At 43.4% G+C, this 19,144-nt stretch overlaps 1 protein-coding gene across 4 annotated transcripts in view; it reads left to right on the top strand.

Moving 5' to 3' along the window:
* SH3KBP1 (SH3 domain containing kinase binding protein 1) overlaps positions 1-19,144 on the top strand; it is a 314,407-nt gene that overhangs the window by 38,633 nt on the left and 256,630 nt on the right. For 2 of the 4 annotated variants that reach the window (XM_070502189.1, XM_070502186.1), the window contains exon 2: positions 7,524-7,681. In XM_070502189.1, coding sequence (XP_070358290.1) covers positions 7,524-7,681 — 158 coding nt within the window. The remainder of the gene's footprint in view (positions 1-7,523; positions 7,682-19,144) is intronic. The other 2 variants (XM_070502192.1, XM_070502188.1) reach the window with 1 other exon arrangement.

Raw genomic sequence — 19,144 nt, 5'->3', positions numbered from 1 at the left:
GGGTATATCATCTCCCAATTTTAAGCACAAAGAAAATGAATTCAAGCAAGGTATCTGCCCCCATGTCACACAGCTAGTAAATGTCTAAGCTAGAATTCACTCCCAGGCCTACTGGACTTCAAAGCCTGTGTTCTTTTTCCTACACCTCATATCCTCTGTTTAGACACTTAGATAGAGGCGACAAGAGGGGAGAGATGGGCTGGGAGGCCCGGGTTCCTTGGGCTGTCCTAGGAAGCAGTGTGACAGGAGTGTCCTTAGTGCTGTCTAAGGCAGTCAGTGGTGGCTGCCTTCCCTCTCACAGCTGGGTTTCTTTTTCTTCTTTCTTGACTTATCTCTTTTCCCTTTCCCTACTGATGCCCAGTTCTGGGAGCTACTACTGGGCCCACTACAGACATTGTCTAACCTGCAGGAAGTCGTCCCTGCCAGCAGTTCGCTGCCTGCTGCCCAGCGAGAGAGTTCAGGCCCCGTGGCTCTTTGCTCACTGGGGTCTGTGTTCTGAGCCTGTCTTCCTTGGGGAAGCTGATGTTCAGTTTCTAACAGTTTCAGGCCTTAGGAATAACTCCCTTGTTGGCCTGGTGCCCCTTAGTGGTATGTTCATGAAGACACCAAAGGAAAATGTGCCTGTTGTAAAGGCCAGCTTTGTTGGACTTGGAGGTCCCCGCAGTGCCTGTGGCCCTGACCTGGGAAGTTCAGGTCCTCAAACCCTTCGCCCTGACACTACTGGGAAAGCATGGGATGGTGAGATCTGGGCCTTGTGCAGACTTTGTGGAGAAGAGTCTGTTTTTTAAACAGTTGGTACATGAGTGTATCCATTAGGGTTCCTGGTTGCAAGCAACAGTGGAGAAGACGATTTCCTGGAAGGCTGTGGGCTGGTTCACAGGATGGAAGGAAAAGCTGGAGGATCAGTTTTGGGGAAGAGGTCAACCAGGCAGCCTCGGGGATCCCCATCTTTTCTGGGAACCTTGCTGGGGGATCTGCTGCAGCCATTTCCAGTCTTCTTCATATCCGCTGCTGTGAGACATAGTTGAGTCCTGTGCTGGCAGAGGGCCAGGCATGCTGATGGACAGTCCCATCAGACTTTCCTCAGGGGAGAGGGGAAGCTCCCTCAGATGGCCTTCCCTTCCTGAAGGGGGAAAGATCTCTCACTGGGACACAAACACAGTCAACCACCTTGATGAGCAAATATCTACAATCATAAATTCCAAAATATACATCACATGGACTTTTTATTTGTAAAAGCTATTTTGAGGTGTAAAATTCTACCCATTTGAAATGTACAGTTCAATGATTTTAGTAAATTCATAGCATTGTGAAACTCTCACCAGAATTAATTTTAGAACATTTCCGTCCCCCCCCCCCAAGATCTCTCATATCCATTTACAGACAGTCCCTGTTCCCACCCCCAGCCCTAGACAACCACTGATCTGTGTTCTGTCTCTTTAGATTTGCACATAGGTTCTTATGTGTTCCTGACTGGTGTAATATTTTCTGGATATTCTGGAAACTATGCTATATGTGAAAGAAAGAAAAAATACCCCAATGGCGTGGAAGTCTGTATGTCTCTGGTCTCAATTTTCCCTCCTTTTTTTTCACTTTAGGTTTTCCCTTCTATCACCTGGGCTGTAATTTGGGGGAACTTAGGCCTTGTCTTGATGCTGCCATTAGTTAGCTCTCAGTCTCTCTAAGCCTCAGTCATGGAACCTTCCAGGCCTCACTTCTTCACCTGTAAAAATAAGAAAAGGATTTGACGAGATGATAACTAAAGTTCTTTCTATCTCTAATGATCAGCAGTTGTGATCTTTTTTGGTGAAAAATTACTTCTTGATTTTACATGCTATCTTCAATCAGAGGACTGAAACAAAACATTAACACGAAAAATTTATTCTTTCAAATGCACAAAATGAAATAAGCATAAAAGTAATTTGAATTTGTGACATTTCTACTTCTGAAATTCTTAAAGCTTAAAACTGCATTGAGAGGTTTTTGGCATCATCTATATGTATATATAGATGAAGGAAATTAATTGGAAACCTTCATTCACCTTCATGCTTTCTGGTTTATTCAAATGTTTATTGAGCCGGACATGATGCTAGACAAAGGAGGTAGGATCCTGAAAAAGATAAGGGTTTTTCCCAGATGGAGCTTGCAGTCTGACTGGGGTGAGCCACCGTGAACTTGAGGCGTGGTGAGCGCCAGGAGGGAGGAAGTTCAGTGCACAGAGATAGGGAGGGGCTGGGTCACAGATCTTGGCCTCTGAAACGCCACCACTACCGTGAGAAGTTTGCCGTGAGACGCTGCTTGGCAGCTGGCTTAGCCAACCCACAGTTAAAAACCACCTATTTCATCTTTTGAGGGAGGAGACATCCCAGCAAGTTTGAAGGCGGAGATGGGGAGGTTAAGCGTTTCCCATTTCGAAGCAGATCTCTTATCTCCTCTGGCTCTCTCTTTTTGTACACACTGTTAACTGTAGCTTCTTTGGCTTTTGCAGCAACAGAAGATGTAGCGAACTTGTGGAGGCTGGCTTTTGGCACAGCAGGCAGCTGGAGGGTGGTATTTTTCTGACAGGGAGATGTTCTTAAGTTTTGTAATTTATGGTGTCTTAAATATGGGATTTTGTTTACTGTTGCCCTAATTACACCTCTGATATATTTTATTTAACTTAATGTTTTAATTTTGTGCTCATGCCCAGAGGTAGTTTCCCAAAGGGTACCATTAGAAAAAATCTTAGATAATGTTTTCTCCTTGCTGCAGCTTCCTGCAGCTTCCTGAAGGCGAGGAAATGGGTTTGGGGGCCACAGACTTTCTTATGGGCTTTTGTGAATTTTTTTTTTTTTCTTTTTGGTGAGGAAGGATGACTCTGAGCTAACATCTGTTGCCAATCTTCCTCTTTTTGCTTAAGGAAGATTGGCCCTGAGCTAACATCTGTGACAGCCTTCCTCTGTTTTGTATGTGGGACACTGCTACAGCATGGCTTGGTGAGCAGTGTTTATGTCCGCATGTGGGATCTGAACCTGCGAACGCGAGGCCACCGAAATGGAGCACGTGAACTTAACCACTACGCCACTGGGCCAGGCCCCTCTTGTGAATATTTTGACTGTGTGCAATGTGAGCTCTTGTTCTCCTGTCTGCCAAGTATTATCCTAAACCATCTCTGTCCAATAGAAATATAATACAAGCCACATATGTAATTTTAAGTGTTCTACTAGTCACGTTCATAAAATAAAAAGAAGCAAGTGAAATTAAGTTGAATATTTATGTAACCCAGCATATCTACAATATTATCATTTCAACATGCAATCAATAGAAAAATTAATCAGATATTTTACATTCTTTTTTTCCTAATAAGCCTTTACATTTGCTGTGTATTTTATAGCACATCTCAGCTCAGACTGGGCACCCTTCAAGTACTCGAGAAGCATATATCGAGTGATAGTGTTGTGTACAGCAAAGTCCTGAACCTTTCAGAGGCTGACAGGGGACACAGGAAAGAGCCCTTAGAGTGGGTAGGAGAGACACGGCCTCATGTTTTATGAGCTCTTAAGAAAGCCATACATAGGTTTCCTCCTCTTAGAGAAACCTGATATGTAAAAATTCATCTTGACGGGAAAGGTAAAGCAGGAAGTGATTATTCATGTTACAAAAGAATTAACCACAGGATCCTTTAAATAGCAAGCTCCCTTAGTGCACTGAAGAATCTGACTCAATTTGCAAAAATGTGACTGACACTTAGAATTTTAGTAGCCCTGAAATGAAAGCTGAGGAACAGTTGGCGTATCAAGGCTTTATTGAGCACCTACTATATGTCAGGGACACGCAGAGGGGGCCACAACAGAACTAAGGTGATCTATACCCAGAAGGCATTTAGAGCTCCCTGGGAGGACGAGACGCACGCGCAGCCACCGCAGCATGGAATTGCCCCAGTGCCAGGGCCCAGGGAGGCCTGGGGGTAGGGGAGCCGGGAAGGTGATGCAAGGCAGCCAGGGCCCAGCGGGGCCAGAAGGCAGGCAGGGTACATGGGATGACTCAAGTGTCTGGAAGTTTAAAGCAAGGGTAAATCAGGAAAGACCAGCTCAATAGGATATCGGGAAGACTCGAAAGTTATGCAGTCCCCCATCCCTAATCCCCAGCCTTACTCATAGCAGGCACCAATTAAGGTGTGTCCTTGGACCCAGTGGAGGAGGGGGATTGAAGTAAAACCAGGACGCCCTTCTCTCCGGTTTGCGACGACAGGCAGCAGCTGTTTATTTCCTAGCGACCGTTTTCTTGAAGGAGATTTCTTTGTCCTCTTCAAGCTTCACCTTGGTAAAGCCCACACAGAGAACAGAGAAAATGAGGCCAAAGTTGTGTTCTGGAAGTTAGTGGGGTTCTGAGGCCCTCAAAGTACACAGGGTTCAAGTTCAGTGTCAAGATGGACCCTTGACCAGATTCTTCCTTAGCAGCCTTCCTGTCCTCCCTCCCTCTCCCCTAGGTGGGCCCCATGTGCTGCTTCCCTGCACTTCCACCTACTGCAATTTTCTGTCCCTATCAGAAAAGCTATGAGCTTTCACCTCCAAGTGCTAAACTGGGATCAGCCTTGGGGAGCCTAGGTCAGGGTTCAAAGCCTTTTCTTTCCTTGAAAAAAATACTTGAGTGTTGTGGAGAGAACACTGGCCTGGGAGTCAGTTCTAGTCTCAGCTTTGCCCCCAACTTGCTGGGTGATCTTGGGCCAATAGCTTTCTCTCTCTGAGCCTCAGTTTTTGTTTTCTATTGAATTTGAGGGGCTTTGATGCAAAGGGCCAAACTAGCTCTGACATTATCGTCTGAATACATCAACTCCTCTCTAAGAATAAAATTAACTCCTTTTGGAAAAAAATTAATAAAAAGAAATTATGCCTATCTCCATATATATACTTATTTATAGATTATATGCATATATTACTGTACTAGTTGATTGAGAAAACCCAAAAGAAGCTTCTAAATATTTACCGTTAGGTTTAATGAACTTTTGGAAAACATAAAATTGAGTATTTTATGACTTTAGACGTTGTTGAAAAATGAAGACATGTCTTCAAGGTTCAGGTACGTAGTTTTAAATATCTTGTTAATCCCAATAGTTCCAGATTATAATTAGGTAATTTACACCTATATCAAGGGTGGAAGAAAGCCCATATTACAAATGATCTTGATAGTTTAGAGGTTTTGGGTCATCTCCCTGTAAGATCTGATTGGCTTGTCCTTGTGTTCACCTCCCAACGTGGCTGGCAAAGAAGTCCCACCAGGAGCTGACATGGCAGCTCTGCCATTTTCTTGTTTACTAGGTCGTGTGTAGAGCATTGTCTATAACCCCTACTTTCTTTACACACATCTTTTCAAACCTCTCATCCATTTAGTAAAGGTCATTTTAGTTAAAAGGGTGTAATAGCCATAAAGAGACTTTACCAAGAGACCTCTCGGAACTGCAGGGCACCCCGTGGAGCTGAAAGCTGGTGCTGGCTCTGGCAGCCATCCTTGTCGCGGAGCATGCTGTCCCTCAGGCTGCTCCCTGCCCTTGGAGCACCCCTGACCGCCCGCCCTAGAGGCTGGATGAAGGAGCCAGTGTCATTCTGCAAATTAACTATTAGAGAAGTTGCATTTTTCTCTTCTTTTTAAGTTACAATAAAATGAATAGATGTTCTAATATTTTCTCATCATGTCAACTAATTCCTGAAGTGAGCGCATCCACTTTGGATGGCACTGGCTCAGAAAATAAGCTTAACTGCTTTGCTGAGCTTCAGGTTCTTTAATTGGGAATATGGGCTTCATCGTGTTGTGAGGATTAAATGAGATAATGCAGGAAAAGTGGCACATAATCAGTGGTTACCATCATCTCAGTTCCCATAGCAAAGCCTCAATAAATCCATGTCTAGGTCATTTGAAGAAAGCTGTTTTTTAATTGACCTGATTCCAATTGTTATGATGGCTCGTTTCAACTACTGGGGAGCAGAGCATGATACAGGAAAATTGGAGTGTTTCTGCCTTTGTAACTTGTCAGGAACCAGGAGGAATCTGGAAGGGTTGCCTTGTTTATGTTCTTATGCTCCTCCTTTCTGTTGATAAGTGATGAGAATGGTTCACAACTCCACTTCATCCTGGCCAGGTGTATGACAGCAGAGTCAGCCAGCTAATTCTGGAATGAAAAAAATGATCTGGGGAGGGCAATTCCACTTGGAGTTGCTTGTGAATTGTCTGGTTTAGCTGACATGAGTGGCCGGGATGAGCACGCTGGTCTGCATGGATAGGGTCTTCTGACCTGGAAGCACTTTGAGAGTTTATCCCTAATGGATATGCAAAGCCCATTTGACAGAGGGCCCATCCACCTACCAACCTTTTTCCTGGAAAACCTACCCCAATTTACTGAATTTTTAAAAGTCATTTGTGCTTTTTGGTCTCCTATTGAAGAAATCTTTGCCAAACCCAAGATCACTAAGATTTTCTCCTAGCACTTTCTTATAAAAGTTTTACAGTTTTAGCCCTTAGATTTAGGTCTGTGATCCATTTTGAGTTCATTTTTGACTAGGCACTCCTTGTAGAGCTCATTTAACTTTTCCTCTCCCTCTATTTTACCATAATTTCTAAGTTGCTAATTCACCACTGTGGTTTCACCTAATTTTCACTACCCTTGTGTTTGTTCATTTGCTGTTCATTCATTCATTCATATTAAGCTGTAGATAAAAAAGGAAAATGACAGGAGATTGATTGAGGTGGGTGTGAGGTGAGGCCCAAAGTCTAGATAAATTGTGTAACCCTTCTATGGATAAGTTAACCAGTCTCTAGATTGGTTAGCTCTGCTAATTTGCGTTGGCACTTTGTCAACAAGAAGACCTGTCTGCCTCAGCCCTTGCCTCCACCCATTACCAAGTATAGAAAATCACCATAGACTGGGAGACCAATTTAAAATGGTGTTGCTGCTAGGAAGCCATCTGCTGAGAGGGCACTTGTGCCTGCAGATGTAAGCAGTCTGAGACATTGGTTTGGCCAGCAGGGCCTCTGTATCAGCTGTCTTTACATGCGTCATTGCTGAGAGATGGGTGTTATCTCTGTAGGGTGGCAATTACTGTTGCCCACATTTTGCACAACTGAGGTCCAGAGAGGTTAGCATCACACAGTTGGCCTTGGTGAGGGAGGGGGCACACCCAAGAGACAAACTTGCGCCTGTCACCTGCTGTCTCTGCACTTGGGGAAATGATGCTGGGCTCCCTCTGTGGGCGGGAACAAACATCTTTGGCCGTCTGTTATGATGCGGTTTCCCCTCTGAAGCCCCTGATGGCCCTGAGACCCGTAGGCCACTCTGCCTGTGCCTGACTACGGACTAGCTCTTTGTGGTTTCTGTGCTACAGGCTTCAGGTTAACCAAAATTGGGTTGCTGTGTGTGGCCCAGTTATTTTAAGTATTGGTAGAGGGGAAATCCCTTTCACATGACTTTACTGACCTTCTAGGACTGCTGGGCCCCAGACTTCTCCAACATCTGATCTGAGGTGCTCTTTTTTTGTTTCTGTTCCTTCCAGTGGAGGCCATAGTGGAGTTTGACTACCAGGCCCAGCACGACGATGAGCTGACGATCAGCGTGGGTGAAATCATCACCAACATCAGGAAGGAGGATGGAGGTTGGTGGGAGGGCCAGATCAACGGCCGGAGAGGTTTGTTCCCTGACAACTTTGTAAGAGTGAGTACAAAGCGAAACCCTTTTCCTGTCTCCTGGGTGGGTTCTACTGACCAACGCTGTGGGGACACTTGAGGAGAATTTCCTGGAACTCTCTTACAGGGATGAGTTGAGGGCTTCACCTCCTGGGTGCTGTCAGGAAAAACATGGATAGCTTTGCCCTTGATGTCTGGGTATACTTGTTTTGAAATCACTTTCTTAAGGCCCAGAGTGTTCTCTTTCCAAACTGTGTATCACTTAGAAAATGCTGGAAAAATATAAAGCTTGTTAAATTGTTTTATTTCTGTACTGGTTTATTTGCTTTGATAGTTTAAAAGAATTTTCCCCTTTTCCATTCCATTCAAAATGGAGGTGAAACTCATAAGTCAAGTAGTAATCGAACTAAATGCAGAATTCTAACTATGCTATGTTTTCCACCTTTGTTTTCATATTGCTCTTTCAATGGAGCAGTTATTATTTTCCTTTCCTCCTTTATGGCCATGAAGCATTGAATAAAATCTATTTTTTTTTCAGTAAAGTTTTAAAAATTATGCCCTTTAAGAAGTCATCTAGGGGTTAATTACAAAAATGCAGCTCATTCATGTTAAGAAATTACACACTGCACAGTTGTAAATAATAGTTGGAATTGGGTGAAAAGGGATCCGCTGGAGGCTGTTCCCTGGGGGGAATACCGAGTAGGTGTAGAAGTCCCTGTGCCGTAAACTTCCCATCCAACGCTGGAGAAGACAGGATTGTTCTCAGGAGGAAGGGCTGTGTGCAGAAATCCCCAGGGCCCCTGCTGTAGTTTCGGTGGTACCAGACCATGCCTAAGACTGCGGCTGCGGAGGCAGGTGGTGTGTGAAATGCTGGGCCCAGAGAAGCAGGTGGCCCCCTCAAAGAGCCTCAAGGGCTACATGGGAGGGTTTGATGAAAAGTGGTTGTTGATGAAAAACGGTGATGTGCTCCAGGCTTCCAACCCCTGGGCCCTTGACCTGGATACCACTCCCCACCCCCCCCCCCCCACCCCCGGCAAAACACACAGGAACCCAGTTTCATCTTTCTTCAGGATCTTGCCTCACAGCAATCCTGCTAACATTTCTTTAGTTCTTTTCCTTTTGGTTTGCAGAAAGCTGGGGAGGATTTTGTTGGTGACATGCTGATAAACCTGGCTTTCTGTAAATAGTTGTGGGAGTAGAGACTTTCTTTTCGTGGATTACAAGTTGACCCTAGCAACTCTCTCTCATTTTAAGAGTAGGAAAGCATTACATCTGGGCCATCGTGGATTGACTCTGGTGGGTAAACAGTGGTGAATTCTTTTGCCCTTCTAAATAAAAACCCCTATTTTGGGACAAGGACCGTCTTTGAAATTGAGTCAAATTCTGAGTCAGAAGGAGGGTTTTTCCAGATAAAAGGGGCAAAGGTTGGAGTGAAGACAAAGGAGGAAGGAATGGGTGAGGAAGACCATGGGAAAGAGAGAAGAGGACCCCGGGAAGGAGTGAAGGACTGTGGGAAAGAGAGAAGGACTGTAGAAAAGAGAGAGGAGGACCCTGGGAAGGAAGGGAGGATTGTGGGAAAGAGAAGACTGTGGGAAAGAGAGAGGACAACCCTGGGAAGGAGAAGGGACTACAGTGTTGGCTCCAGTTTTGATGGTAGGCCCTATTTTGAAAGCCTTTAATGTGTCCTGTTGGCTTAGTACTCTCTCATTCCAAACCACAAATCCGTGGACTCAGAGAACTTCTGAGTTGGACTTTGCTCAGGGCTTGAGGCCGCTGTAAGCATTTGTGGAGGGTGGTGGGCACCAGGACAGGGAAGCACAGTGCAGGAAGAGCCCAGGCAGGCTTGCCCCAGCTCTGGGGAATGGAGCAGCTCCTCACTGTGAAATGGGGGGTGGTGTGGTCCCAGCCGCCTGCCAGGGCCCCCCTCCACCCTCTCCATCTGCTTGGCCTTGGGCTGGGCCAGTGTGGGCCACCACAGGGGCCTCCTCCTCCATGGCTCCCCTGGACTTTGACTCAAAAGGACTGCTGGCAGGAGATGGCAGGGAGCTAGGGAGACAAGCCAGGTCAGGGGTTATCCTGCTGGCTCCCTGCCCTGTGGTTGCCTCAGGCTGGCTGTGACCCTCGGCCAGACAGTGGCTGTTCCCATCAAGTCCCCTTCCTCCACATTCCTTTCCCCTCATCCCTGAGGGCCTGGGGCTCCCTTGTTTCTAACCCCAGGCTCCTGCCTCGGAGTTTCTCTGTACCTTACCCACTTTGTAAAGGTCTCTTTATTAATCTCGCCTCAGATTACCTAATTTGAGTGTGCCATCTGTTTCATTTTTTAAGCCCGACTACCTCATCGGGCCACTCTAAGGATTAAAGGAGACAGTGCCTGGAAATCACTTAGCACATGGCCGGCCACCTACTGAGTGTGCTGCTGTCTATGTTCCATCAAGAAAGGGACCCTCTCTCCTGGCCTGAGTGCCTCTGCTCTTGCCTAATTACTTGTCATCTCACCTTGCTTGAGCACTTCCAGTGAGGGGAAGTCATGCTCTTGGGAGCTGCTCATTCCACCCAGGCCAGAAAGGATGTGGCAGGAATGGCCAGGGCTGCACTACTGTGGCTGTCACATTTGGCAGGAAAAGAAACTTCTGTTCTTTCAGATGACTGAGTCTATTTTCAAGTCTTCACCCACTGGGAATGTTTTAGGCCTATTATTGAAAATCCAGTAGGTGGATGCAGTGGAGTTCAACAATAATGCAAACTTCTATAGAGAGTTCTAGAAGCTGAAAATATATCTTTAAGTAACAATAATCATATTGGCATAAGTTTGCAATTTTAGAAGTGGGTTTACATATGCCTTATTTAGCTTTAGAGTAATTGTCCCCAGATTGAGTTGGGTAATTTTGTGGCATCCCGTGGTTTATTTGTGTGCCTTTCTGCCAATCTTACCATTGTCAGAGAGCTTACCTTAAGCATTTTCTTGATTCATATGTCAGATCCTTAATCAGTGTCCCAGTTGAGCATGGTCCCCCAAGGTGTTAGGATGCAGTATCCACCCTCAACTCTGTATTGTCTCAATTTCTCAAAAGAAAATGCCAGCCATTCTGGCTACTCCGTTGTTAAGAAGAAGCTTGGGCTTTGCCAGCTCTTGGGCTGAGATTTACTGGTGCACATAAATGTGCCCAACTAGGCCTCATGGCCTTTTGGGTTTGTCCTTTTTTTTCTTTTATTTGGTTAGTTCTTATTTAATTTATTTACTGTACATATGGAAGAAGACTCTTTTAAAATCCCTTTTCCCTTTCTTCTCCCTACCTTTCTCCCCACTCACTTCTTTTAGAATGCATTTTTCTTTATCCTTCCTCTTTAAAAAATTTATTCATTTTTCAGGTGAAATTTACGTAGAGTGAAATGCTGAAGTCATAATTGTACAGCTTGATATTTTTTTACATAAATGTGCATCTCTGTAACCATCATCCAGATCAATCCTATTTCTATGCCTCCAGAAAGTTCTATCATGCCTTTTCCCAATCATTCCCTTTCCCATAGGTAATCTATCATCATAGATTAATTTTGCTTGGACTTGAATTTCATATAAATGGAATCATACAACATGTGCTCTTTTATTTATGGCTTATTTTGCACAACAGAATGTTGTATCCCACTTTGTGAATATACCGTTATTTGCTTATCCATTCTCCTCTAGGTGGACATTAGAGTTGTTTCCAGTCCAGGTATTTTATGAGTAAAGGCTCTGAACATTCTTGTGGAAGTCTTATGGACGTAGGCGCTCATTTCTCTTGTAGATATACATGGAGGCGTGGAATTGCTGCTCTTGCTCACTTTCCACGTATCTGTTTTTCTCTGTTTAAAGCTGTGGGTTCTATGGTTGGGAGGGAGGTGTTGCACCTGTGCTGAGCCTCGTTCGTGCCACACTAGCGACTGAGCTCATCAGCCTGCATCTCATTGTCTTTGCATAGCTGTCCTATGGGTGTGAGAGCTGAGGAGTCCTGAAGCCCAAACTCAATCTCCCAGGGACCATTTGATGGTGGGGCCCAAGAACTATCAACGACTCCTTCTTAAATTGTGAAAAACATACAAATAGAGAGCATGTGTCAAAGTTTTATTGAACTCATTTAATGAGGGAACTAGCAGAATAACAAAACTGATTCAGTGAGGATGTGAGAAACTGACTAGAACGCCAGCAGAAAGGGGAATGTTCAAAGAAGATTGCTAGATTCAGAAGGGGTTCATGTCTTAGAGGACAATAAAGTCTTAACCTCTGGGGTTATCATCTCTACCAGAAAAGAAAAAAGGAAAGTAGCATACCTTATCATTTTTCTACATGTTGTCCTGACTTTTATAGGGTTGTAAAATGTCCTAGTAAAATGTTAGTTAAATCAAGTTACCTTTCCAGAGAGAATCAGATGACCCTCCTTGGGGTGCTTGTTAGAAAATGCATCAGCATGACATTAAAAGGTCACAGGATCATCATTTGTTGCCTCGTTTCCAAGTTTGGGATATTTTTTCTGAACAGACCACAGTAGACCATAATATGGCGGTACAATAATAGGAGATACTAGGATGAAATCCTCAAAGTCGTTTATTTTAAAAAGAACAGGGCTGCTTTCCTGGGACCTGAAACTGCCACATAAAGCAGAAAGACAGCCAGCTAAGAAAGGCAGGTGTGGGCTCTTTCATAGGCGCTCGTTCTCCCCATGTTGGATTTAGTTACTGGTGTCTTCCTTTCAGAACCTTACCCTCAGACCCAGACAACAGTGGGCTTTATTTTAGTTCAGCAAAGGATTTATAAGTAGCCTTTTTCTGGGTGCTCCTGACATGTATCCACAAATAGGCATTTTTTTTAATGGCCAGCCAAAGAGATTTTTAAAAGAAAAAGCCTTGAAACTATAGGTTGGGCTGCCACCCACAAGTCTGCCTGCCTTGGGAGGGGGTCCTTTGGTGAAGTGGAGTGGGACCCAGGCCCTCGACATCTTGTTACTCACAAATAGACGTGTAGAAAGCAGGAAGCTGCGGTAGGGGTTAAAAGAATATGCCTGTTGATCTTTAGATTGATCTGACACTGTCTGTGAGGAAGTGAGCTGTTCTCTGCCTGTTGCTGTACGTGTGAGGTACAAGGACGTTTTACACGCTGCAGGCCCCGTGGCTGAAGGCGGAGTTGTGTTATTTGAGCTTGCATGTCTTCTGCTGAGTGTTAACAGTTCTCAGCTTAGTTTCTCAGTGCCTCAGCTTTCGCTTGCTGGGTGTCTTAGATCTCTCTTTGGCATATCCAGAGGCTTTTTTGTTTTTATATAAAGCGGTTGGTGAATACGGTTGTTTTTTAATCAGTGGGGTGAAAGGTCAGGACTGCATATTTGCACCTCTTTGAGATAAAGCTCACAATTACTTTGCTGTTCTTGATTTAAGAAAGAATCACAAATTTACTTGAACAACTGGCGTAAGGTGGAGATTTCCAGGTTGCTATTCTGTATTCAGAGACCCTGAAGTGGATCTCTTCGATCAAATTTCACTTTTTTCGAACTCTCAACCCGAGGGCCATTAGTTTTGTGAATTATCTGAAGTATTGTTTTCAAGCTACTTGTCTCTCTAGGAAAGGGAGCAGGAATTTTTTTCCAGGAGTGTTGTACAATGTGCAGAGCGTCTTCTGGCTCACAACACCTAGTCGGGATGTGCTTGGGTGTGTGGGGGCTGGCTCTACTGGCCGAGGGAGCAATTACTGGGGATCTGCTACGTGCTGGGCACCAGAGGCTAGAAGCACAAATGAGACATGTTACATGGAATGTTGTATTGTCACAAATGTAACTTCTTCCACGGGATGACAGTTTTCACTCCTGAAGGCTGGCCTTTGGTCGTTCTGTACTCTGGAGAGCGTGTGTTAGACACTGTTCTGCAAAGTTGTTCCTGATTAAAATGCTACTCAAGAAGGTTTCGACTGGATTCATCAGGCAACTCTGTTAGAACATGCTAAATGAACCTGCAGTTATCTTTCGGCCCTGATTGCTGTGTTACTTTATGGAATAATAATGGCTCCCTTCTATTCCAGGCTCACTGGCTGCCTGGCATTGTGTATATAACCTACCTGTGTCTGTCTGTGTACAATGACTAAAATTTGTTGAGTACTTACTGTATGCCAGGCAGGGAGGACGCCAGCCATTCACATGCTTCATCTCATTTGATCCTTATGCCACCCTATGGCAAAGGTACTATTTTTTTATCATGCCTATTTTTCAGAAGAGGTAACTGAGGCATCTGAAAGTTAAAAGATTTACCCATGGTCACATGAGCTAGTGAGGAGCAGAGAGAGCAGTGGAACCCGGGCTGAGCGGCTCTAGAATCTGAGCTCAAGCAGACAGCATAATCCGGGTGTCCGAATTGTCCTGATGCAATTAAGCCCCTCACCATCGTTGCCCGCTGCATTATGCCTTCCCAAGTATCCAGGCAGGATTTTGCATATTTGCACCACTCTGAGAGAAAGCTCATAGTTACTTTGCTATTCTTGTTTAAGAAAGAATCACAAATTTACCTCAACAAGTGGCATGAGGGAGAGCTTTCCAGGTTGCTATTCTATATTCAGAATCATGATTGTTAACTTATTTTCTGAATTTTGAAGGATTCTCTTCAGAAATCAGCTATTTCAACTCAAAAGAGCGACCTTTGCCTGGATTTATGGCCTTGTGCTGTTTTTCCTACAAATTATGAAAGTAAGGCAATTAGGGAAAATATTTCCCTTTACTAATTTGTAAGGATACTTGTTACTTTTTATTTTATTTATTTATTTATTTGAGGTCATAATAACTTATAACATTGTGAAATTTCAGTTGTACATTATTATCTGTCCGTCATCATATATATGTGCCTCTTTACCCCTTACACCTACCCCCCAGCCCCCTTCCCCTCTGGTAACCACTAGTCTGATCTCTTTGTCCATGTGTTTGTTTATTTTCCACATGAGTGAAATCATGCGGTGTGTGTCTTTCTCTCTGACTTGTCTCATTTAATATAATATCCTCAAGGTCTGTCCATGTTGTTGCAAGTGGGATAATTTTGTCTTTTTTATGGCTGAGTAGTATTCCATTGTATATATATACCACATCTTCTTTATCCAGTCATCAGTTGATGGGCACTTGGGTTGCTTCCATGTCTTGGCTATTGTGAGTAATGCTGCAGTGAACATAGGGGTGCATAAGTCTCTTTGAATTGTTGATTTCAAGTTCCTTTCGATTTTTCTTTTTTGTTTGAGAAATAGGACACTTGTTATTTTGCAATGTTCAGGGTATACTTTTCAGAAGGAGCTTGACTGTCTTTTCTATCAGTGGTAAGTAATACAGTTGTTTCACATCCATGGGGCCCTTGAAAGCAATCAATTCCAGCTCAAATTCTTCTTCTTCTTCTTTTTTTTTTGCTGAGGAGGATTCACCCTGGCTAACATCTGTGTCAATCTTCTTTTTGCTTGAGGAAGAATGGCCGTGAGCTAACATCTGTGCCAGTCTTCCTCTATTTTGTATGTGGGTTGCTGCCACAGTATGGCCACTGATGAGTGGTGTAGGTCCACACCCAGCAACCGAACCTGGGCTGCCAAAACAGAGTGCACCAAACTTAACCACTCGACCATGGGGCTGACCCTTCAAATTATTCTTTAAACTTTAAACATGTAGTTTTCTTTCGGAAAATAAAATCATAAAACTAACAACTGGAACTTGTTAGATGCTCTTGTGAGAAATGTTACTCTAAGAACAGTCCAGAATAATTAAGGACAAGTGTGTTACCAGTAAGAGCCCACACCATTTGGCAGATTCCTCAGGCTTTGTCACTGTTGCAGTGTGCGTGTGGGGGGATGTCTTGTGACTCAGGGAGAGCAGTCTCCTGACCAAGTTGTCTTGGTGATTATGCATAGTGGAGTCTTATTTTCTTAATGACAGGATTATTAAATTTGAGCTTAGAAGGGGACTTTGAAATCATGTGTTTCAACTCCCAGCTTTCTGGCAGATCAAAATCTAAACCATCTAGGATGTTGCTAGGATCGTTACTGAATATTTAAACTTGGGAAGTGCAGGGCTCCCGCAGGCAACTCCACACCAGTGGCTCTCCAGCCTGGCCCTGCTCCAGGTGTGCTGCATCATCAGACCTTTGGAGTGGGGGCGGGAGTTGGGATAGAGGCCTTAGAATATTTTTTAAAGTTCAGGTGATTCTGCTCCTTGCTAAAGCTCGGGCACTCCTTTTGTATGATGGTGCTGATAGGAAGTGTCATCATTTTGAATCTAATCTCTTTTCTCAAACTCATGGATTGGTAGCCTGTGACCTGTACTTCTACATGTGAAAATATTATAATGTTATTTCTAAAGTAGCTTTATGAATATATATATATATATATATATGAATGTATAAGGAAACATAATCATGCTGGAAATTGCAAAAAAAGAGTTTACTACAGATACACAAACAACATAGCAATATGTAAACAATGCTCAATTCGAGCCCATTAGAATTAATACATTCTAATTGCCTAAGCTCTGGACTAAATAATGAACTCCATCCTGCCCTCTACCCAGTGGTAGTGAGGTGGGCAGAATTTCTAGGAATGGTCCCCAAGGTTCTACTCCTGAATCTCCGGAACCTGTGAATGTGATGAGCTGTCATTCCAATAATTGTGAAATGTTATATGGCACAGTTGACTTTAAAAAAGGGAGGTATCCGGGGCCGGCCCCGTGGCCGACCCCGTGGCCGAGTGGTTAAGTTTGTGCGCTCCGCTGCAGCAGCGCAGGGTTTCACCGGTTTGGATCCTGGGTGCGGACATGGCACTGCTTGTCAGGCTACGTTGAGGTGGCGTCCCACATGCCACAGCTAGAAGGACCCACAGCTAAAATATACAACTATGTGCCGGGGGGCTTTGGGAAGAAAAAGGAAAAATAAAATCTTTTTTAAAAAAATGGAGGTATCCAGGTGGGCCGAATCTTACCACATGAGCCCTTAAAAGCAAAGAACTTTCTCTGCCTAGTGGCAGATAAGGAAGTCAGATTCAAAGCTTGAGGAGGACTTGCTGCTTTGAAGCCAGAAGGGTCACGTGAGAAGGGATATGGGTAACTATTGGAGCAGAGAGCAGACCTTGGCTGGCAGCCAGCAAGGAGACTGAGACCTCAGATCTACTGCTGCAAGGAATTGGATTCTGCTGACAACCTGAGTGAGTTTGGAGCTGGGTTATTCTTCCAAGCCTCTAGATAAGAGTCCAGCCTGATTGACATCTTGATATCAGCCTTGTGGGACCCTGAGCAGAAAATCCAGTGAACCTACCTGGACTTCTGACCTACAGAACTATGCGATAATAAATGGATGTTGTTTTAAGCCGTTAAGTGTGTGGCTTAAAATACAGATAGAAAGTGGCCTGGGGTAGTACTCTCCCTACCTACTGGCAGGTTGTCAGTGGAAACTGAGTGGGGAAGCTGGAATTTTGGACCCTGCTTGGTGGCCCCAGGTGAACCATGGCAGTTCTCCCCTCATCTGCTGGCATGTTGTCAGTGGAGACCAAATGGGGAGTCTGGACTTCTCCCTCCCTGCCCTCAGCTCAGCAGTGGTAAGTGGCCTCCCTCACCCTCCCCACTAGAGAGTGGGGAAGATCTTGGGGAGGAGAGAGCTGGAGACAGGGATTCATTAAACCTGTGTGGGAAGTCCTGGGCGAACTCCTGACAGACCCATAAATGAGTCTGACTAGAATTAACATGCTGAAAAGTTTGAGAATAGAAACTACAGTGTGGAATACCACCTAGGTTTTCAGTGTGACCTCTAGGTAACACAAATGAAGAAGCCAAGAATAGCACTGCAGGGGCTCTGAAAACTAAACTATCATTGGAATCACAGCCCACAAAAGTAGCCCAGGACCTGCATGCTTAATGTAAGTAGGGTGACTGCCTGCTAAAATTTAAATAGGACCCAGAGTCTTATAACAGCCCAAATGCCCAGGATACAATAAAAAAAAAATCACTTGTCATACCAAGAACTAGGAAAATCACAACTTAAATGAAAAGGCAATCAACAGATACCAACACTGAGAAGACTCAGATGTTGTCATTATCTGACAAAGATTTTAAAGCAGCTGTCATAAAAATGCTTTAATGAGCAATTACAAACACTCTTGAAACAAATGAAAAATTAAACATCTCAGCAAATAAATAAAAGATTAAAAAACGGAAATGCCAGAACTGAAAAATAAAATCATATTAAAAAGTTCACTGGATGAGCTTAACAGATTAGAGATGACAGGGAAAGAATCAGTGAACTTGAAGACAGATCATTAAAATTTATCCAATCTGAACAACACATAGAAAATAATCTGGAAAAGAAAATGAACAGAGCCTCAGAGACCTATGGTACAATAACATAAGGTCTAACATTTGTATCATTGGAGTCCCAGAAGGAGAAGAGAAGAGTATGGGAATAAAAAGTGTTCAAAGAACTAATGGCTGAAAACTCCTCAGACTGGCAAAAAGGATAAACCTTTAGAATCAAGAAGCTGAGCAAAACTCAAACAGGATAAACCCAAAGAAATTTTTGCCAAAACACATCATAATCAAACTTCTAAAAACTAAAGACAAAGAAAAAACAGGGAGAGAGAAACCACACATTACCTATAGGGGAAGAAAGATTTGAATGACAATGGATTTCTCACATGAAATCATGGAATCCAGAAGGAAGTGCACAGCATTTTCAAGTGCTAAAAGAAAAGAACAGTCAACTCTGAATTCTACATCTGGTGAAAATATCCTTCAGGAATGAAGAGAAAATAAAAAACATTCTCAGATGAAGAAAAACTAAGAGAATTTGTTAATACTTTTAAATAATGGCTAAAGAAAGTTCTCTAAACAGGGAAGGAAATGATACCAGAAGGAGGCTTGGAACTTCAGAAAAGAAAAAAACCAATGGATGGGTAAAAATAGGGGTATGTATAATAGGCTGTCTTTAGCCTCATTAGCTTTTAAAGTTATGTTTGATGGTTGAAGCATAAGTTATAATATCTGATGTGGTGTTCAATATATGTAGAAATAACATATGAGAAAATTATATTTGAAAAGTAGGGAGAGTATAAAGGGACCTCAATGGAGGTAAGGTTTCTACACTTCACTTGAAATGGGAAAACATTGATACCAGTAATCTATGATGTTACGTAAGTATATTGTATGTACATTGCATGTTATGTATTTACATTGTAATAACAAAAAAACCCTAAAAACCACTAAAAAACTAAAAACCACTAAAAATAAACTATACAATGAGATATACTCAAAAGGACTATAGATAAATCAAAATGGAATTCTAAGAAATGTACAAGTAACTCACAGGAAGGCAAGAAAAAGGAAAGAATGATAGGAAAAAAGAAATGATAAACAGGGAATAAAGAGAACAAAAAATAATGGCAGACTTAAGCCCTAATATATCAATAATTGCTTTAAGTGTAAATGATCTAAAGATAACAGGAAAATCTCCAAGCAGTTGGAAATCA

This window comes from Equus asinus, chromosome X (assembly GCF_041296235.1).
Source record: "Equus asinus isolate D_3611 breed Donkey chromosome X, EquAss-T2T_v2, whole genome shotgun sequence".
NCBI classification, from domain to species: domain Eukaryota; kingdom Metazoa; phylum Chordata; class Mammalia; order Perissodactyla; family Equidae; genus Equus; species Equus asinus.
This window is presented reverse-complemented; position numbering and strand designations above follow the sequence as displayed.